Source organism: Anopheles coustani, chromosome 2 (genome assembly GCF_943734705.1).
Source record: "Anopheles coustani chromosome 2, idAnoCousDA_361_x.2, whole genome shotgun sequence".
NCBI classification, from domain to species: domain Eukaryota; kingdom Metazoa; phylum Arthropoda; class Insecta; order Diptera; family Culicidae; genus Anopheles; species Anopheles coustani.
Genome location: NC_071289.1, coordinates 82281614 through 82305066, shown reverse-complemented (window position 1 = coordinate 82305066; position 23453 = coordinate 82281614). Strand labels below are relative to the sequence as shown.

Genomic DNA, 23453 nt, shown 5'->3' with positions numbered 1-23453 from the left:
TAATTTATTTTAGCTAGTGGGTAGCAAAAGTGTGGTTAAAAACTTTACCGTTCAGAAATTTGTCAGCCAGTTTTTCCAGTCGCTTATTTTCCTTTCGCAACTTCATTTCACAAAAAATATATACAAACATGATAATTATGTTCAGTCTTCGGTAATCGAATAATTATTTAGCTTACACGCTCGACTACAGCTGCATCAATAGACGAATTGGTTTTCTCTTCTTCTTTCGGTGGTCGAGAAGTTTGCTTTCGATTTCCAGCATTATCCGAGTTGGGCTGAGAATCCCTGTTCGATGCCTTAATGTTTAAGCCAGCTTCCCACTGCAACTTTGAAGCTTTAAAAACCACACAATGAGTCATTTTCATGAATCATTCCTAGGACGGTTCACTCACCGCTAGGCCGCATAACACCTCCTACGAAATTTTTCAGTTTGTTCACCAAACCCTTTTCAGATTTCTGTGAATACAATTGGCGCTCATCAGCTACCGATTTAACTTCACATTACCATTCCTCTACCTTCGTTTTACCATCCTTAGTAGAATTTGACGTTGAAGCGGTTTCGTCCTGTTTGTGATCATTTTGCTCACTTTTTCCTTGCCGTCTCGGCACGTTGCAGTATTTTAGCGCTAGCCATTTTAAAAGGAGTAGTAATGTTCAACGTAGGATGTTTTTCAAACAACTAACCAGAAGATATCCGGACCAATGTCTTATAAACAAATCGATGTTCATCTCTGACTCAACCGGGATACGTCCGCATGCGTCCTAGCTGCTTTGCGCATCGAGATGAACCGAAAATAAACCAGTCGAGAAATGACTGGTGCTGCTGAGAAAACTTAACGTGAAAATGCCAACGGTCTAGAAAAAGGCTTAGAAAAGATATCATGTAATATTAGTGGAACATATTAGGTACAAACAATCAATCCGCGAATAATGGATATCAAAAAGTTTAAATATATTTGTTTTATAACGACCACACATCATCATTAAAAATTCAATAAACGATCCTACTAATCTAATCTTATAAAAACAAATCCAGAACAAACTGGGCATCGGAAAAATTGGTATATCTGACATCACAACAGCACCTCAAAATAAGCGAATTGTAGCGATTAAAAAAATTCAATCTTTTGTTCGGTGTTTCAAATCTTTTAAAAATGTTATATTTTACTTAAACCTCAAAACTACCCGAGAAAAGCTTACTCTTACATAAAACATACGTTAACCAAGGAAGTGAACGTTGCAAACATCTAGCCATGGCAAATACAATTGTGGAAAACACCCAATTTATGTCATCATGTAAATTTGCGAAGAAAAAATTTAGAAGCATAAAACAACGAGCAATCTATTTTTGTACACATTGGCGTATGATTTATTACTACTTTCATTTTATTTCCTTTTTATTTTTAAATACGACACCTTCAATAACGAGACAGCAACATGTTGGTTTTGTTAATTCTTTTTTTTCATCTGGGTTTTGTTTGTTCTTTGTTACGCATAGTTTGTTGTTTTCATTAATTTCTCTTGCCTTTAAAGCTACGAACGAAACGATCAAATAAAAACAGTACTAAACCGAGTTTTAATCGACAGTTTCCTACACTGGTTTCATGTTTTGATTTGTAAGGGAAAAATTTGAAAGAAAAAAACAGGACATTCTACACAAGCCATTACTTTTTTTCCAAATGGCTTAAATTGTTACATTGGGTTGTATTTATGCACACAGGGAAGCATTCGGCCATTACACAGTTCATGATCGTCCATTAGGGATTGCATGTTATATAGGGGTTCTAGAAGTGTGTGGGGGAAATAGTTTTCGAAGATAACAACAGTAAGCATAAATTTGATAATATTTTCTAAACAAAAACTCTGGCAAGAAATTGAACATAGTTTTTAGATAAACGAGTTTTCAAGTATTCGCAATTCTATTATACTTTTTCATTGTGAATAAATTCAATCGGCTTTCCACGCACATGATATTGTGAACTATTTTTTTATATATATTTTATTCATCTAAAAAAATACAGTTGATCAGTACGTGATATTTTTGCAAACAAATTAACGTTGCCAAATGTCCACTGCATGCAATATGTTTACCATATGAACCGTTCTTCCTTTACAAGGTGCCATAAGAAACGAGACGTAAGAAGAAAACATACCGAGGATACGAACGTTGCAGATTGTTAAATAAAGGTGCTTTTAACCATTTATTTTATCCCTTGCTACAGCGTCACGAACCAACATTCCGGTTGATTAATGTATGATAAAATTATTATTAAATAAACAACTCTTAAAATGAAAATGGCCAGCATTTTCTGTGGAGTACACGACGTACGTCGAAAGGCTACGCTAAAGATTTACTCGCCATCTGTTAAACAAGTGTTGATACAGCATGCGTCAACTAGTGTCTCAAACCATGTGGCGTGTTAAGGAAGAACTTCACGCACTTCATCAAGGAAAAGAAAGCTGAACTCTAGGATCTCATTTATTTTCCCGACCGTCAGCGCACTACTTTTGTTATTTCAAATCATTCCAGTTGCAATGGACGACTAACTGTTGGCTCCCGAAGGACTCTCCACCGAGCAAATAAGTTTGATTTCATTTAGAACAAATCAAGAAAAATTCAAATTGTACATCCAAAATTACACACTGAACACTTCACAGCGAACAATTCTAAATTTTCAGTTTCAGTTCACCATACACGCGAAGATGTTGTCCTTTATAATGAGAAGAAGGTCGTGAAGGAGAAATATAGTGGGTATAAAAGAGGCAACTCTTGTTTCGGTACAACTGTACTCAATACTGCAAAACACTACCACTTACTATTAACAGCTAAAACTTCCACATCATTCTTTCGAAAAAAGATGGCCATATGAAAAGAAAACATATCCGACAAACCGAAAACTACGTTAGCAACAAAGAAATGTACCAAATTTATTAAATTATCAAACAATCCATCCATCCAGTGAGTCAGTCATCTACATCTGCCAAGTGTAGCATTATTCTAGCTCTGCACTACACTTGTGGTACACTAAACTCACCTGCCTAGGTGGCTCACCGAACGAAATAGCTTCAGAAAAGTTATTCAGAAAAGGATTAAGGAAGGGATAATTATTGTTTGAGCTGCTAATATTGGTTGCGATATTGCGCCTGTCTAAGCTGTTCGTTGAGCTGAAAGATAAAAAAATATACAATTTACATAAAATATAATCACATACTTTTCGTCTGGACTTATCATCTGTAAGTACCCTGTTCACTTCATCCTCATATTGACTGGACAGGTTACGTTTCTCATATTCAAGTTGCTTTACTTTTGCTGAGAGTCGATTCACTTCTGTTTCCGCCAGATTTCTACGATAATCCAAATCTGTATTTGTGGTTTGGAGCTGAAAGGTAAAATAAACACCATTTATTACTATTTTTCTTGTGGACTTGTCATTTACAATTACATTATAAACTGTACGCTGATGTTCATTGATAAGGACAGTTTTCTCCTGTTTTATTTTTTTTAAATCCGTGTTTAGTCGATTCACTTCTGCTTCTGCCGTCTGTTTACGATTCTGTACATCCTTAATTCTTTGTTCGAACTAAAAGGCAAAATAAACACATTGTATTGCTTACAATTTCTTATGAACTTGTCACTTGTAGCTACCTCCTTCACTTTGTACTGATGTTGAGAGGTCAACTGACTTTTTTCTTCTTCAGCTTTCCGCAAATCTTCGGTGAGACGATTCATTTCGGAGTAATGATTCTCTACATTCGTAATTTGTTCAGCCTTCAGTTTTTCAAGCTCTTGGGAATCGAATAAAAAGTAAAGATTTATAAAACTTTGCAAATTTACTGAAGAAAATAGGATGGAATATACCTGCTCTGCGTAGCGTATCGGTTATGATGATCAATGGGAAGAACAATTTTACTGTTACTAGCAGATTGTTTCTAAAACGTGTCTAGCAAATATACTTACCTTCCTTCATTGATGATAATGCATCTTCGTTCAGTTTATATTTATCTTCAAAGGATTTCTTCTCCTGTTCCATCTATAAATTTAAAAGAATACTTAATGAACGTGAAGAAATTTGAAACAAACTTGCATAACTTTTCATACCATTAAGAGGTCTTTGGCCGTTTTCTTAAGCTCTTCATTCAATCGATTGAACTCAACACAGTGTTCCTCGGATTGTTTGTCAATTTTGTTGAGCAAACTTTCTCGGTTGTTTTGGGATTCCTTCAATTCTATTGTGCATAAAAAAAATATGTAGATATGTTTTCTTTGCTTGCTTACTGTTAGTAATCCGGTATCTTAAAAACAAGCAACTCAGGAATATTGGCAAAATAACTCATTTGTAAGGAAATTCTAATTGCCTGCTAGTCAACGGTTCTTACTAACCTGATCTACACTTACTAACCTGCTTTCAAGCTATCATAACAGCTCCGGGTAGCCGCCAGTTGACCTCCCACCTACATTGGATAGATAAAAGTGTTTACTTAACTCATAATGGACAAATTACTTGCAAGCTTTAATCAATCTACATTGATGTATCAAAACATTACCTCAGACAGTTCTCCGATTCTTGTTTTCAACTGGATGATTTCTGCAATGACAATAATTTATTTTAGCTAGTGGATAGCAAAAGTGGGGTTAAAAACTTTACCGTTCAGAAATTTGTCAGCCAGTTTTTCCAGTCGCTTATTTTCCTTTCGCAACTTCATTTCAAAAAAAATAAATACAAAAATGATAATTATGTTCAGCCTTCGGTAATCGAATTATTATTCAGCTTACACGTTTGATTTCAGCTGTATCAATAGGCGAATTGATTTTCTCTTCATCTTTCGGTGGTCGAGAAGTTTGCTTTCGATTTCCAGCATTATCCGAGTTGGGCTGAGAATCCCTGTTCGATGCCTTAATGTTTAAGCCGGCTTCCCACTGCAACTTTGAAGCTTTAAATACCACACAATGAGTCATTTTCATGAATCATTCCTAGGACGGTTCACTCACCGCTAGGCCGCATAACACCTCCTACGTAATTTTTCAGTTTGTTCACCAAACCCTTTTCAGATTTCTGTGAATACAATTGGCGCTCATCAGCAACCGATTTAACTTCACATTACCATTCCTCTACCTTCGTTTTACCATCCTTAGTAGAATTTGAGGTTGAAGCGGTTTCGTCCTGTTTGTGATCATTTTGCTCACTTTTTGATTCACACACAGATTCAGATGCGTTTGACTTTGTTGCGTCGTCAGCTTCATCCTCTCCCTCTCCTCGTTCTTCGTCGGCATCCTCACTGCACGGCATGTTTTCACTGCCCTCGTCGGCATCGTCGTCGTCATCTTCGTCCGACACTAGAAAATCCTCACCAATTTCCATTGCCGTCTCGGCACGTTGCAGTATTTTAGCACTAGCCATTTTAAAAGGAGTAGTAATGTTCAACGTAGGATGTTTTTCAAACAACTAACCAGAAGATATCCGGACCAATGTCTTATAAACAAATTGATGTTCATCTCTGACTCAACCGGGATACGCATGCGTCCTAGCTGCTTTGCGCATCGAGATGAACCGAAAATAAACCAATCGGAAAATGACTGGTGCTGCTGGGAAAACTTAACGTGAAAATGCCAACGGTCTAGAAAAAGGCTTAGAAAAGGTATCATGTAATATCAGTGGAACATATTAGGTACAAACAATCAATCCACGAATAATGGATATCAAAAAGTTTAAATATATTTGTTTTATAACGACCACACATCATCATTAAAAATTCAATAAACGATCCTACTAATCTAATCTTATAAAAACAAATCCAGAACAAACTGGGCATCGGAAAAATTGGTATATCTGACATCACAACAGCACCTCAAAATAAGCGAATTCTTACTTACTTACTTATGTGGCGCTACAACCGCTGAGCGGTCTTGGCCTGACGAAGCTCCATCCGAAACCGCTCACGGTCGCTCGCCACGCTGGTCCAATTCCGTATCCCGGCTTTATTGGCGGCTTCGTCTACTCCATCCTTCCATCTCAATTTAGGCCTACCACGCCTCCTCTGTCCTTGGGGACAGCCTAAAAGGACTTTACGGGCTGGGTCGTCCGGTGCCATTCTCATGACATGACCAGCCCACCGGAGCCTGGCGAGTCTAATTCGCTGTACGACAGTAAGGTCACCGTACAGCTCGTAGAGCTCGTCGTTATAGCGGCTCCTACATTGTCCCTCCTCACATACGGGGCCAAAAATCCTCCTGAGCATCTTCCTCTCGAACACGGCTAAGAGGGTTTCGTCAGATTTGGACAGAGTCCATGTCTCGGAGGCGTATGTGAGCACTGGTACTATGAATGTTCGGTATAGTCCCAGCTTCGACTGTCTTGACAGGTATCGTGAGTGGAAGAGATTTCTCAGACTGTAATACGACCGGTTGGCTGCCAGCACCCTAGCGCGAATTTCATCTTCAATGTTGTTGTCGGTGCTGACCTTTGACCCAAGATAGGTGAAATTTTGGACGACTTCAAAAGTGCGTTCACCTACTTGTACGTCACCCCCGCGTAGGCTTTCGGCAATTGTTGGCAGGGCCGCTGATGGTGCCACCATCATCTTGGTTTTCCCCTCGTTTATCTGCAGCCCAAGGTTATTCGCCGCTTGCTCGATCCTTTGGTATGCTTCTGCTACATAGGAGAGCCTTCTACCAATAATATCAATATCATCAGCGTATGCCAGGATCTGGATTGACTTATAGAAGATGGTCCCCGAAGTTTCCACCTCCGAGTCTCGGATGGCCCTCTCTAGCGCTAGGTTGAAGAGTATGCAGGCAAGCCCATCCCCTTGGCGCAGTCCCTTGGTGGTAGCAAAGGAACTTGAGAGTTTTCCATCCACCTTCACCTGACAAGTGACGTTGGTCATGGTCATTCTTACAAGTCTGATCAATTTAGCCGGGATTCCAAATGAGCTCATGGCTTGATACAGTTTTACCCTGGCTATGCTATCATATGCGGCTTTAAAGTCAATGAAGAGATGGAAAGTGTTTTGTTCTAGCGAATTCTAGCGATTAAAAAAATTCAATCTTTTGTTCGGTATTTCAAATCTTTTAAAAATGTTATATTTTACTTAAACCTCAAAACTACCCGAGAAAAGCTTACTCTTACATAAAACATACGTTAACCAAGGAAGTGAACGTTGCAAACATCTAGCCATGGCAAATACAATTGTGGAAAACACCCAATTTATGTCATCATGTAAATTTGCGAAGAAAAAATTTAGAAGCATAAAACAACGAGCAATCTATTTTTGTACACATTGGCGTATGATTTATTACTACTTTCATTTTATTTCCTTTTTATTTTTAAATACGACACCTTCAATAACGAGACAGCAACATGTTGGTTTTGTTAATTCTTTTTTTTCATCTGGGTTTTGTTTGTTCTTTGTTACGCATAGTTTGTTGTTTTCATTAATTTCTCTTGCCTTTAAAGCTACGAACGAAACGATCAAATAAAAACAGTACTAAACCGAGTTTTAATCGACAGTTTCCTACACTGGTTTCATGTTTTGATTTGTAAGGGAAAAATTTGAAAGAAAAAAACAGGACATTCTACACAAGCCATTACTTTTTTTCCAAATGGCTTAAATTGTTACATTGGGTTGTATTTATGCACACAGGGAAGCATTCGGCCATTACACAGTTCATGATCGTCCATTAGGGATTGCATGTTATATAGGGGTTCTAGAAGTGTGTGGGGGAAATAGTTTTCGAAGATAACAACAGTAAGCATAAATTTGATAATATTTTCTAAACAAAAACTCTGGCAAGAAATTGAACATAGTTTTTAGATAAACGAGTTTTCAAGTATTCGCAATTCTATTATACTTTTTCATTGTGAATAAATTCAATCGGCTTTCCACGCACATGATATTGTGAACTATTTTTTTATATATATTTTATTCATCTAAAAAAATACAGTTGATCAGTACGTGATATTTTTGCAAACAAATTAACGTTGCCAAATGTCCACTGCATGCAATATGTTTACCATATGAACCGTTCTTCCTTTACAAGGTGCCATAAGAAACGAGACGTAAGAAGAAAACATACCGAGGATACGAACGTTGCAGATTGTTAAATAAAGGTGCTTTTAACCATTTATTTTATCCCTTGCTACAGCGTCACGAACCAACATTCCGGTTGATTAATGTATGATAAAATTATTATTAAATAAACAACTCTTAAAATGAAAATGGCCAGCATTTTCTGTGGAGTACACGACGTACGTCGAAAGGCTACGCTAAAGATTTACTCGCCATCTGTTAAACAAGTGTTGATACAGCATGCGTCAACTAGTGTCTCAAACCATGTGGCGTGTTAAGGAAGAACTTCACGCACTTCATCAAGGAAAAGAAAGCTGAACTCTAGGATCTCATTTATTTTCCCGACCGTCAGCGCACTACTTTTGTTATTTCAAATCATTCCAGTTGCAATGGACGACTAACTGTTGGCTCCCGAAGGACTCTCCACCGAGCAAATAAGTTTGATTTCATTTAGAACAAATCAAGAAAAATTCAAATTGTACATCCAAAATTACACACTGAACACTTCACAGCGAACAATTCTAAATTTTCAGTTTCAGTTCACCATACACGCGAAGATGTTGTCCTTTATAATGAGAAGAAGGTCGTGAAGGAGAAATATAGTGGGTATAAAAGAGGCAACTCTTGTTTCGGTACAACTGTACTCAATACTGCAAAACACTACCACTTACTATTAACAGCTAAAACTTCCACATCATTCTTTCGAAAAAAGATGGCCATATGAAAAGAAAACATATCCGACAAACCGAAAACTACGTTAGCAACAAAGAAATGTACCAAATTTATTAAATTATCAAACAATCCATCCATCCAGTGAGTCAGTCATCTACATCTGCCAAGTGTAGCATTATTCTAGCTCTGCACTACACTTGTGGTACACTAAACTCACCTGCCTAGGTGGCTCACCGAACGAAATAGCTTCAGAAAAGTTATTCAGAAAAGGATTAAGGAAGGGATAATTATTGTTTGAGCTGCTAATATTGGTTGCGATATTGCGCCTGTCTAAGCTGTTCGTTGAGCTGAAAGATAAAAAAATATACAATTTACATAAAATATAATCACATACTTTTCGTCTGGACTTATCATCTGTAAGTACCCTGTTCACTTCATCCTCATATTGACTGGACAGGTTACGTTTCTCATATTCAAGTTGCTTTACTTTTGCTGAGAGTCGATTCACTTCTGTTTCCGCCAGATTTCTACGATAATCCAAATCTGTATTTGTGGTTTGGAGCTGAAAGGTAAAATAAACACCATTTATTACTATTTTTCTTGTGGACTTGTCATTTACAATTACATTATAAACTGTACGCTGATGTTCATTGATAAGGACAGTTTTCTCCTGTTTTATTTTTTTTAAATCCGTGTTTAGTCGATTCACTTCTGCTTCTGCCGTCTGTTTACGATTCTGTACATCCTTAATTCTTTGTTCGAACTAAAAGGCAAAATAAACACATTGTATTGCTTACAATTTCTTATGAACTTGTCACTTGTAGCTACCTCCTTCACTTTGTACTGATGTTGAGAGGTCAACTGACTTTTTTCTTCTTCAGCTTTCCGCAAATCTTCGGTGAGACGATTCATTTCGGAGTAATGATTCTCTACATTCGTAATTTGTTCAGCCTTCAGTTTTTCAAGCTCTTGGGAATCGAATAAAAAGTAAAGATTTATAAAACTTTGCAAATTTACTGAAGAAAATAGGATGGAATATACCTGCTCTGCGTAGCGTATCGGTTATGATGATCAATGGGAAGAACAATTTTACTGTTACTAGCAGATTGTTTCTAAAACGTGTCTAGCAAATATACTTACCTTCCTTCATTGATGATAATGCATCTTCGTTCAGTTTATATTTATCTTCAAAGGATTTCTTCTCCTGTTCCATCTATAAATTTAAAAGAATACTTAATGAACGTGAAGAAATTTGAAACAAACTTGCATAACTTTTCATACCATTAAGAGGTCTTTGGCCGTTTTCTTAAGCTCTTCATTCAATCGATTGAACTCAACACAGTGTTCCTCGGATTGTTTGTCAATTTTGTTGAGCAAACTTTCTCGGTTGTTTTGGGATTCCTTCAATTCTATTGTGCATAAAAAAAATATGTAGATATGTTTTCTTTGCTTGCTTACTGTTAGTAATCCGGTATCTTAAAAACAAGCAACTCAGGAATATTGGCAAAATAACTCATTTGTAAGGAAATTCTAATTGCCTGCTAGTCAACGGTTCTTACTAACCTGATCTACACTTACTAACCTGCTTTCAAGCTATCATAACAGCTCCGGGTAGCCGCCAGTTGACCTCCCACCTACATTGGATAGATAAAAGTGTTTACTTAACTCATAATGGACAAATTACTTGCAAGCTTTAATCAATCTACATTGATGTATCAAAACATTACCTCAGACAGTTCTCCGATTCTTGTTTTCAACTGGATGATTTCTGCAATGACAATAATTTATTTTAGCTAGTGGATAGCAAAAGTGGGGTTAAAAACTTTACCGTTCAGAAATTTGTCAGCCAGTTTTTCCAGTCGCTTATTTTCCTTTCGCAACTTCATTTCAAAAAAAATAAATACAAAAATGATAATTATGTTCAGCCTTCGGTAATCGAATTATTATTCAGCTTACACGTTTGATTTCAGCTGTATCAATAGGCGAATTGATTTTCTCTTCATCTTTCGGTGGTCGAGAAGTTTGCTTTCGATTTCCAGCATTATCCGAGTTGGGCTGAGAATCCCTGTTCGATGCCTTAATGTTTAAGCCGGCTTCCCACTGCAACTTTGAAGCTTTAAATACCACACAATGAGTCATTTTCATGAATCATTCCTAGGACGGTTCACTCACCGCTAGGCCGCATAACACCTCCTACGTAATTTTTCAGTTTGTTCACCAAACCCTTTTCAGATTTCTGTGAATACAATTGGCGCTCATCAGCAACCGATTTAACTTCACATTACCATTCCTCTACCTTCGTTTTACCATCCTTAGTAGAATTTGAGGTTGAAGCGGTTTCGTCCTGTTTGTGATCATTTTGCTCACTTTTTGATTCACACACAGATTCAGATGCGTTTGACTTTGTTGCGTCGTCAGCTTCATCCTCTCCCTCTCCTCGTTCTTCGTCGGCATCCTCACTGCACGGCATGTTTTCACTGCCCTCGTCGGCATCGTCGTCGTCATCTTCGTCCGACACTAGAAAATCCTCACCAATTTCCATTGCCGTCTCGGCACGTTGCAGTATTTTAGCACTAGCCATTTTAAAAGGAGTAGTAATGTTCAACGTAGGATGTTTTTCAAACAACTAACCAGAAGATATCCGGACCAATGTCTTATAAACAAATTGATGTTCATCTCTGACTCAACCGGGATACGCATGCGTCCTAGCTGCTTTGCGCATCGAGATGAACCGAAAATAAACCAATCGGAAAATGACTGGTGCTGCTGGGAAAACTTAACGTGAAAATGCCAACGGTCTAGAAAAAGGCTTAGAAAAGGTATCATGTAATATCAGTGGAACATATTAGGTACAAACAATCAATCCACGAATAATGGATATCAAAAAGTTTAAATATATTTGTTTTATAACGACCACACATCATCATTAAAAATTCAATAAACGATCCTACTAATCTAATCTTATAAAAACAAATCCAGAACAAACTGGGCATCGGAAAAATTGGTATATCTGACATCACAACAGCACCTCAAAATAAGCGAATTCTTACTTACTTACTTATGTGGCGCTACAACCGCTGAGCGGTCTTGGCCTGACGAAGCTCCATCCGAAACCGCTCACGGTCGCTCGCCACGCTGGTCCAATTCCGTATCCCGGCTTTATTGGCGGCTTCGTCTACTCCATCCTTCCATCTCAATTTAGGCCTACCACGCCTCCTCTGTCCTTGGGGACAGCCTAAAAGGACTTTACGGGCTGGGTCGTCCGGTGCCATTCTCATGACATGACCAGCCCACCGGAGCCTGGCGAGTCTAATTCGCTGTACGACAGTAAGGTCACCGTACAGCTCGTAGAGCTCGTCGTTATAGCGGCTCCTACATTGTCCCTCCTCACATACGGGGCCAAAAATCCTCCTGAGCATCTTCCTCTCGAACACGGCTAAGAGGGTTTCGTCAGATTTGGACAGAGTCCATGTCTCGGAGGCGTATGTGAGCACTGGTACTATGAATGTTCGGTATAGTCCCAGCTTCGACTGTCTTGACAGGTATCGTGAGTGGAAGAGATTTCTCAGACTGTAATACGACCGGTTGGCTGCCAGCACCCTAGCGCGAATTTCATCTTCAATGTTGTTGTCGGTGCTGACCTTTGACCCAAGATAGGTGAAATTTTGGACGACTTCAAAAGTGCGTTCACCTACTTGTACGTCACCCCCGCGTAGGCTTTCGGCAATTGTTGGCAGGGCCGCTGATGGTGCCACCATCATCTTGGTTTTCCCCTCGTTTATCTGCAGCCCAAGGTTATTCGCCGCTTGCTCGATCCTTTGGTATGCTTCTGCTACATAGGAGAGCCTTCTACCAATAATATCAATATCATCAGCGTATGCCAGGATCTGGATTGACTTATAGAAGATGGTCCCCGAAGTTTCCACCTCCGAGTCTCGGATGGCCCTCTCTAGCGCTAGGTTGAAGAGTATGCAGGCAAGCCCATCCCCTTGGCGCAGTCCCTTGGTGGTAGCAAAGGAACTTGAGAGTTTTCCATCCACCTTCACCTGACAAGTGACGTTGGTCATGGTCATTCTTACAAGTCTGATCAATTTAGCCGGGATTCCAAATGAGCTCATGGCTTGATACAGTTTTACCCTGGCTATGCTATCATATGCGGCTTTAAAGTCAATGAAGAGATGGAAAGTGTTTTGTTCTAGCGAATTCTAGCGATTAAAAAAATTCAATCTTTTGTTCGGTATTTCAAATCTTTTAAAAATGTTATATTTTACTTAAACCTCAAAACTACCCGAGAAAAGCTTACTCTTACATAAAACATACGTTAACCAAGGAAGTGAACGTTGCAAACATCTAGCCATGGCAAATACAATTGTGGAAAACACCCAATTTATGTCATCATGTAAATTTGCGAAGAAAAAATTTAGAAGCATAAAACAACGAGCAATCTATTTTTGTACACATTGGCGTATGATTTATTACTACTTTCATTTTATTTCCTTTTTATTTTTAAATACGACACCTTCAATAACGAGACAGCAACATGTTGGTTTTGTTAATTCTTTTTTTTCATCTGGGTTTTGTTTGTTCTTTGTTACGCATAGTTTGTTGTTTTCATTAATTTCTCTTGCCTTTAAAGCTACGAACGAAACGATCAAATAAAAACAGTACTAAACCGAGTTTTAATCGACAGTTTCCTACACTGGTTTCATGTTTTGATTTGTAAGGGAAAAATTTGAAAGAAAAAAACAGGACATTCTACACAAGCCATTACTTTTTTTCCAAATGGCTTAAATTGTTACATTGGGTTGTATTTATGCACACAGGGAAGCATTCGGCCATTACACAGTTCATGATCGTCCATTAGGGATTGCATGTTATATAGGGGTTCTAGAAGTGTGTGGGGGAAATAGTTTTCGAAGATAACAACAGTAAGCATAAATTTGATAATATTTTCTAAACAAAAACTCTGGCAAGAAATTGAACATAGTTTTTAGATAAACGAGTTTTCAAGTATTCGCAATTCTATTATACTTTTTCATTGTGAATAAATTCAATCGGCTTTCCACGCACATGATATTGTGAACTATTTTTTTATATATATTTTATTCATCTAAAAAAATACAGTTGATCAGTACGTGATATTTTTGCAAACAAATTAACGTTGCCAAATGTCCACTGCATGCAATATGTTTACTATATGAACCGTTCTTCCTTTACAAGGTGCCATAAGAAACGAGACGTAAGAAGAAAACATACCGAGGCTACGAACGTTGCAGATTGTTAAATAAAGGTGCTTTTAACCATTTATTTTATCCCTTGCTACAGCGTCACGAACCAACATTCCGGTTGATTAATGTATGATAAAATTATTATTAAATAAACAACTCTTAAAATGAAAATGGCCAGCATTTTCTGTGGAGTACACGACGTACGTCGAAAGGCTACGCTAAAGATTTACTCGCCATCTGTTAAACAAGTGTTGATACAGCATGCGTCAACTAGTGTCTCAAACCATGTGGCGTGTTAAGGAAGAACTTCACGCACTTCATCAAGGAAAAGAAAGCTGAACTCTAGGATCTCATTTATTTTCCCGACCGTCAGCGCACTACTTTTGTTATTTCAAATCATTCCAGTTGCAATGGACGACTAACTGTTGGCTCCCGAAGGACTCTAAATCGTCACACGTGCATAGTAAATTAATCACGCTAACGGAGAGTAACAAGTTGGCGGTCTTGCTTTCAAGCTTAACTTACAGATTTCCGAAATGTGCATCCTAGCGTATTATACTCGACTGGTTTCTTCTTTTAAGCTTTGCTTTTCATAATTTTCAACGATCCACATATGTAAACGCATCCTTTGAAATACAATAAAATTACTCCTTTTGATTTGCCTGTTTATGATTTTTCCTGTGTCTGTATATGGGCGCGAGGGGATTTGGGGTACGAGAGAGTGTTGCACATTTTATCTAATTTTATCCGTTACGATTGTATTACATGCCGTCCGCTGTCCGCCTGGTGCCACTTACGGTCTTTTGCGGCCAGTGATCTTACCACTTCGTATAAGCTCTTCATATACCTATGAAATGAACGAAAATATAACAAGAAGTGTAGACGATCGAAAATATCTTTCTATTCCGCCAGATAGATTTTTGTGTTTGCTACCACCAGCTTCGGAGCTTAGCGTTGCTACCAGCTTGGATTAAATTTTCTTTCTCGCTTAAGAACTGCTCCAACACACCGTGAAACGTGCTGCTGGATGAGCATTAGCGCTTGCCGGTCTGTGTAGCTCTAGCCGTGTGACTAATTAAGTGTAAGGTTATTTTGTTTTCTGCATTTGCTCATTTATATGTAAATCTCTGTTGGATAAAAGGGCACATTTAAGATGTCAACGATTTTCATTATTTGTTTCCTTGCGTCAGCAAGCATTCCTCTTTCTGCCTACGTTTATAGAAATACGATTCTTTGTGTCCCCCGGCATTCCTGACTGCGCGTAATGTTTTGTTTCCTCAAGACGGCGAATATTTTTTTTCTTTGTTGCTTATGTTTTCTTCTTTGACAGAGAGGTATTACGGATAGTTTCAGGCGCGGTATTGTGTAGAGTACAGGGAGACAATCAGTAAGTGTGTTCAGTTAGGCGAGCGTGTATCAAGGTAGGCTTCGTCAGGTCCAGCCAAAGAATGCTACGACCCACAAAAACTATGAAAGATCGTAGTTGTAAGAACGGATTTCTGGTTGAAAAAGCCTGCACGGGCCTTTCACGATAACGCCGGCCGTTCACCAGCAACAGAATGTACAACGAGGGACCATACTTGCTCGCTATGCGCTTCAACTATGGCCACTTCTTTTAACATCACGCTCGCAACGAGTAACGAAGCCGATGTATTCTACCAGAACCGATAGCAAGTATCACTACAAAATCTTGTTTACACAGATATCAAACGACCGCTAGATTTCCCATCTTGTTGTGGCATGCATCGGTACAAACGCTATCTTGATATGTTGAACGTGGTGAAAACATGCAAAATACAACTCAAAACTCCAGCAGATATATGGACCGTCTCTTGAATAGTCGCCCTTTGGTCCAACCCAGCGAACCACGTCTTCCTTGATGTTGCCTTGGTTTACGGGACTTTTCTGTGTTTTTGTTGTCTGTTTCCGCTACTTGAAACCGTTCAAAGCGATAGGTAGGGCGGGTGGCCGGGTTCTAGGATGCCTCCTAGGGAGGGCTCGATACAGTGTGTGTTTTCCAGGTGCAAACTAGCTACGCCCTTGATACATTGATATTAGATGAATCACTTTGGCGCACGGCGAGATTCTTCCAAATACTGTTGACAATATTCAGGACAGCATGGCCAAATTTGTTTTTTTGCGCTTATGTTTCATATGAATGAGTTTTTTTCTTGTTCTGGCGCTTTTCTTTCCACTAGTTAATGCACATATACATAAAAATACTAATATCAGGATGATCCGTTCAAATATGCATACGTGTCATATCTTTTCGCAACTGGTGCTGAGCCCGGCTTGCGATAGTGTAGAAAACCACGCAGGCAAAACAAAAACTAAAGCACACGGTTTCCACACTGCATCAATGTCCTCTCGTCCAACACTGTGATGCAATGATCGAATGCAGAGGAATTATAGCTCTAGGATAGCAGTGGGGATTTTATTTTGCAGGACTTTTGCTCTACCACCCAACATATGTATGCTGAGCAGTGGGGAAGGAACACATTTGATTTTTTGTCTGTGCTACTCTCGCAACATGCTTTTTAAATTTAATTTTTCCGATGTTACGAGTACGGATTGTGCTTCTCTGCCGACGTTTCTCCAAAAATGCTTTCACACTCAGTCTGTCCAACCTTCCTTCAACTCCATAGACGCATGCTGTAGTATCTCTTTATATATATAAGTATATATCTTGTTGTATTTATTACTATTCTGCTTTCTCTTCTTCGTTCAACGTCAGTTGCAGCAGCAGTTTCGCATTGCAATGGGCTATGCAAAACTATATTTATGTTCAAAAGGTTTTGTTCTGTTTTTTTTAAGTTGTTTTATGCGCCTTGGGTCTATAATATATTCATGTTTGATACTGTTTTTCGTTTTAAACTTTCCACTCACTGCTTACTAACTACTTCAATCGATTATTATGGCAATTTCTCTGATCGCACTGGTTCTTGCTGTTGGGTTTTTGTTGTCATCCTGGAACCAACCGATGGGCTCAACAGACTTCACTTCTGCGACTCACGACGATATCACTCGTGCAGCTCCAATGGTCTAGCAAAATATTGTTGAACGATTACACCGCTTTCATTTTACTATTTTCCCTTTCTGCTTCATTCCAGCCCTGCCCATACAATTTATTCCGACTTTAAATAATACCTCTGTAGTGGGGTTTTCCATACACACTCATACCATTGTTTCACCTTGAATCTATGTGCTTTTTTCCTACTCCGTTTAGGTGGAATAGAGCATGTATAACAAAAAAACGGAAGTTAATAAATTAGGAAATCGAAACAGATAAAAACACCTACAAACTAAGATCAAACAATGCAACGCACTACGGCTCTTAATACAAGTTCGGCTAATGCAACTTCTTATCGCTGTCGTTATTGGTTTCAAACTCATTGCTGATAACATTTTCTTTAACCTCCTTCAACACTTAAATCAACCACTCGATGGATACCCACGGTAGATAACCGAAGAAACGGATGAGCGCATTAAACCTATTTATAGATAATTATATATTATTGTAAATCCTACTTTGCTTGCTTTAGTGCACAACTTATCAGCTACATTATACTGTCCAATTTTGCGCAGGATTTCGATATGAATTATAGCATGGGTAGCTATAGTACAACTTTTACTCGCTTTCCACAATCCACAATTATTCCGACACATTTTTCCGTACTACCGTCATTACACCCTCGACCGTCGTTCGGTTGTGTTTCTGAAGATTTTTACTCCCCATTCGTTTGCTATAAGGGTGTCTGATGCGTTCGGCAGCGGTGGTGATTTGTAATCCTCATAGATAATGATATTCTTGCTCTGTACCATCATTTTTAGCACACAAAATATGTCCTACTCTACCATTTTATTATTATTATTATTTTTATTATTTTATCTTCAAGTCCGGTGCGTGGTTGGGCTGGTTAATCAGTAATCATCCCATGTATGAATATCGATAGTTTTCTGATTTTTGCTTGCAACAATTGAATTCCTGCGGATTCGACTATCGATGATTCCTGTTTCTTTTGTGCTTAACGATCACGAGCGGGGCAGCTAATTTGGTTTAAATAAAATCAGTATCAAGTATCAATATCTACGAAATGCTGCTCGTACGGTACTACAATTTGGATTAAGCAGACAGGCAGGTTCACTTTGAGTGTTTATTTTCCCTCACTATTTTCTTTACTTCACTCCCCTGGTGTATCTATATCCTCCTGTTGATAACACTTTTAGATGTGCCATTGTTATTATTGGTAGCAGCTGTATCTTTCATTCTTTCGTTCTATTAATTCCTTGTATCGCTTGGGAGTAAAAACCGGGGAAGCGAAGGAGTTTTCATATTCAAGATGATGGCGATCCTAGGTGTTCCTTAATGACTGGTTTCTGTACGGTCTACGTCGAAGGTGTATCGCTCCGTCCATACGTCGTCGTTCATTGCACATGAAATCAAACATTTGGGCACATGCCGAACGCCTTATCGGATGTCGGTAATGTTGTTTTTGCTGCCAAAGATTTTAACCAGCTGCGTCTCGTAGTCACCGATGTTGCGCTTCATGATGTTCATGCACGGTCCAAGCAGACGTTCGAAGGCGTCAACGTCCAAGACTGAAAAAACATCGAACCATGTATAATAAGTTCACTTGTATATCAGAAAACTATTGAACTGTAGCATAACAAGAAGGTAAGGTGAACGGTAATTCAAGGCCAATAAAGCTACCAATTCGATCAATCTTTCGGTAAAGATACCAAATCAAAGGTATTAATAACATGATAGGCTAACTTACAATCTACTTACTGATAACAATTTTTAATAAACAATGTTTACAACACACACACACATACAACCACAGACAGGTCCATTTTTAACAGTGCCAATTGTTTATCAACATTTCTGAATTGATAAAAACAGTTTTCAAACTCTTACCTTTTGTTTTGAAAGGCGCTATGAATGTTACACCAGTGCAAACGTTAGTCGTGTGCATCTTGCAATTTTTAAGTGTATGTATCAACGTGTAAGTAAGATTGTATGAAACGTAACTTCACACTGTTCCGTTCGGCAAAAGTTGTTTGAGAGAAAACAATGAACTGCTTCTTTTATAGGTTTGCAAGCATATGGCATGTGGCCAACGTTTTCAAGAGAAAAATCAATAACTTCATATTTGGTTGCAGTGTAGAGAGTAGCGAGACAAATAAGGTTACGGGCAATAACGTGGCCAAACCACAAAGAACCAAAACAAAAAAACAGAATGAAATTCACACATCCTTCTGAGGATGGTTCGCAAGCGCATGTTAGAAAGCACTTTACAATGATTTAATATAGATGCGAAAAACTGTTAACACATGTGGCAAGCCTTTTAGGTTTATTAAATTTAGACATAACATTTTCAGCAAATGAGAGCAGATTTGCATTTAGTGCAACATATTACACAGCTTAACTGTAAGCCAGCAAGTCAAGTCATATGAATACATTTTAGTGTTAATAAGAGTGTGATGATTAGTTTTTATAAACTAACATTTTATTTATTTATTTATTTATTTATTTATTTATTTATTTATTTAGTTTAGTTTGTTCAATGGACAATTTAGTCTGTTTGAACTTACAGTTACTGTTACATTTGAGTTTACAATCTTCTATGAAAACAGAATCACAACATGAACATTTTTAGTTAGTGGTGGACGTCCATCTTAATAGTATGTTGGTTTTAAAACTAGTCGTGCTAACATTGAAATTGTGGTGGGCACTGAATATGTTGAACATTGTACCATAATGGAAGTTTTATTTCAACAGACTCGAAAACCCATGTTTACATTTTACACCGAACCAATTTAGGCCCTTTGGCAGGCTTCACGAATCATTTCGTAAACACCATCGTCAATGTAACGATAGTGTTGCATGCTGCGAAGTAGCACATCGATGCAATTTCCTAGCAATCGTTCAAAACACTCCGTTTCTAAGACTGTGGCAAAATGAACGGTGGCATCGAGGGAATATTTTTAACCCACGAGAGCAAGTGAACGGCGTACATTTACGCACGTGAACATTAACGGTGCGCCGAGCCGTATGATGGTATCGTGTATCGGAAAACACGGCCACCAATTTAGATTAGTATAACATTCGAGTGCGTGAAATAAGTTGTTACAAAAAAAAGAAGCAACAACAAAGAGAAATATCATCAACAAATGTTTTGAATGTTTAATGTTTTAGCGAATTGTGAGAGTGTATGTAGGATTATTGAGTGAAATAGTCGTTTTTTCCGGATGAATGTTGAAACACACGATTCACACATGTAAACAAACCGACCCAGGTAAAGTGAGCAAAACCGATCATGCAAAAACATCAGAGAAAAAAAGAAAAATATTATTAAGTATATAGTAATAGAAAGAACATGAAAAACAGCCAATATTGAAGAAGGAAATCATTAAACAAAAATAATTCCAATGGCAATAACTGAAAGCACTGAAATTATTAAACTCAACAAAAAGGCCGAGCATATAAAGCTGTCGTTAATAACACATGTCATGCCTTCAAACTTACTAGCGACAAGCAAAATGGGTGCGTTTCTAAAGATGCATCATGTGCATGTGGGTGTACATGAGCAACCACGCGTATACTCACATGCCACTTTCACGTTGTCAACGGCATAGGCGGAAGCAGCTCGTGGCCTATGTGTCACAAGGGCAAGCTCGCCAAAGTAGCCTCCCTTCTCTAGATTGGATATTTCTACCTCACCCGCATCCTGCTGAATGCGGATGGACACCTTGCCGTCTTCGATGAAGTACATGCCGTCGGCAGCATCACCTGAAACAGGCAGAAAGGAATAGTGTTATGTTTTTGAAATCCTAACCACACGCAACGAGAGGAAAATGCTTCAAGCGCTTGCGAATCTTTCCATAGGAACTTATTTTTATCCCATGATCCGTTCATTGGAAAGGCAGATCAACTTCAGTAAATTAACTTCCTTCACTACCCAACTAACCTTGTTTGATAATTCGGTCGCCCTTGGCGTATGTTTGAGGTATCAGAGCATCGGCCAGATTCATCCGTTCGTAGTTCTAAAGAAACAGACAAATAAATTGCAGCAAAACACAATAGAATGTAAATCAATACCACCATTCAGCGTAATCAGGGCTATCACTTTCCCTTCGTTTCCCAGTCGGCCGCCGAGAAAAAGTTCCCAGAAACTCACCTGCAACGTTTTCAGCATCGGCACAGCATCCAGCAGGGCTTCGTACATTTTCCGTTTCCTGAACGCGGACTTCAGCAGAATTCTTCGGAATGTTTGACGATCCATCGCCCACAGTTTGCCATCCGTTTCCGCCTGAATGGTGGCCGCTCTGGAAAGATGGTTATGGTGGGGAAATAAAGTTGTGAGATACCAAAAACGTCAACAGTTATACGAAGCTGGCGTCACAACCGACAGGCGGACGAGCCGGTCTCGTCGTCGGTCGGTCTCTGTGATACGCACCTTGGCATGTTGTACAAAAGAGCCAGCTCGCCGAAGCTACCCCTGTTGTCGTAGGTGTGTATGTGCTTCTGATCTTCGCCCACGTAAGCATTGTAGATTCCACTGCGAACAAGTGTACAAGTATTCGATATCATACACGTGGCATCATCGATATATCATGCAGTGCGTGCGCGAGGTGCAGTAATACTTACGACTCAATGACGTAAAAGTTATCTCCATCATCGCCCTGCTTGATAATGTAATCCTTTGCTTGGACAATCTTTTCGAACATGGCGTCTAGAACTTCGTTCATCTGGAAAAACCGATTGGACCGAGAGAGAGAAAAAAACCCATTGCCATACATCAATTATACCTTGTTGTTTGCGAAAAGTTGGTCGGGGTGACGGAGGGAATGTCTTGGTTTGGCAACGAATTATTAATAATCAAGCAAATTACCATCGCGCGCCGTTTCGTTCGTGAGGCCAAAGTAACTAACTGTCGTTTCGCAACAAGAAACACGGAACTCTGCAACGACTTTCGATGACAATAAATTCGCGTTCTGCTAGGAGCTCGGCCGAGGCCACTGGCGGACATACAAACTCCATTAGCCACCCAGCGAACGGTAACTTTGTCCATTAAAAATGCATACATTATAAGCTGGCCAATCTTGTAACACGGGGCGAGACTCGGTGACGTCCGGCCGACCGGATCCCAAGACGGAGCCAAGATGTGGAAACACAGTCGTCTCGCTGATAGCATTAGTAGCCAGATAGATAGCCCCGGGGGCGGGACGGGTGCTATCGGAGATAAAATTCGATCAGCGCTTGTAGCAGCGCACTCAGAAACCGTCCCGACTGACTGCAGCGCGGCCACAGTAATAAAGATCGTAATTGAAAAAGTTTCCTCCACTTCCGACACGAAAGAAAACTCCCTGGACAGAAAGCGAAGATTGGTGTATCCGGCCACCTATGAATCTCATTTCTTCACCTGCCGCACGAGCGGTGAACAGCGGTCACAGCGCGGACTCGCAACTTGATAATCAATACATGTTGAATCGACACCGCAGCCCACCACCGCTGGTTCTACCACGGGGGCATCTCAGCCACCAGGGCGTAATAAAACTTTGGCCATACATATTCCACTCGTAATCGCCCCACTAAGCCTCGTAACCCGCGCAAGGTTATGGTTAGTGCGAAAGTTGGCTTTGTAGTTTACTGAAAGTTTCAACCAAGATTTGCAAAGACAAAACTATCAAAGAGCGGTGGATAAAATCGTTTTGTTGGTTTAGTTTATAGACATCTTTTTGATAGGAAACACCTTCGTGTTTACCTCGTTGAAGTGCGTACTTTCAAGGACATTCGGGATGAACAAATGGTTCACAAGAAATTATACTGAGAATGAACTGATCAGTCAGACTGTAAAAACATTGAATATTGAATTGACTAAAGTGAAATTACACGATGAGAAATCTACAATCTGCAGATTTACCATAGAAATCCATGAAACAAATTATTTAGGTCATTCTGAGTAAACGACATCTTTATCATTTAGGCTAGCCCAAAATCAAAACTTACACAACATATTTAATTATTAATTTAATTTAAGTTAATAAAAATCCGCCTGCATCAGGCACATTCTTCTTGGCGTAACGATCTTGTTGGTCATGCCAGCCCTTTAAGGGCTTACGAGACTTTTACCCTTTGTGTACGTCAGTCCTCTCGTACAGGGGAGGGTCCGTTCTCGATTGGGATTGGAACCCACGCTGTCGAGGTGGTGAGTATAGGTGCTCCTGGGCCGTTTTCCTAACCGATGCTACCACTCGACTATCGCGGACCCCCAGGAACATGTTACCGTTAATAGCACCGCTAGTTTGTCAGTTTTTGTTTTCTTTTTGTATAAGATTTTGAAAAACCGCTGTGAACTGTAATATAACCTACGTTTACTTTGTCAATAGATGAGGATAGCGAAACCACAATCCTTTCCCTGAGGACAAGCATGTGCCCGTGGACGGAAAGCTAAAACATAAACCCATTCGTAGCGTCGGAAA

At 39.2% G+C, this 23453-nt stretch overlaps 1 protein-coding gene across 7 annotated transcripts in view; it reads right to left on the bottom strand.

Annotated features, from left to right (window-relative positions):
* Nucleotides 1–13192: 13192 nt before the first annotated feature.
* LOC131266460 (cAMP-dependent protein kinase type II regulatory subunit) overlaps nt 13193–23453 on the bottom strand; it is a 42683-nt gene continuing 32422 nt past the window's right edge. For 6 of the 7 annotated variants that reach the window (XM_058268998.1, XM_058268996.1, XM_058269000.1 and 3 more), the window contains 6 exons: nt 21619–21719; nt 21428–21529; nt 21149–21296; nt 20939–21014; nt 20578–20760; nt 13193–18566 (listed from right to left, as the gene is read on the bottom strand). In XM_058268998.1, coding sequence (XP_058124981.1) covers nt 18436–18566; nt 20578–20760; nt 20939–21014; nt 21149–21296; nt 21428–21529; nt 21619–21719 — 741 coding nt within the window. In that variant the 3' untranslated portion in view covers nt 13193–18435. Of the gene's footprint in view, nt 18567–19742; nt 19919–20577; nt 20761–20938; nt 21015–21148; nt 21297–21427; nt 21530–21618; nt 21720–23453 lie in introns of those variants that run through there. The other variant, XM_058268995.1, reaches the window with a different exon arrangement.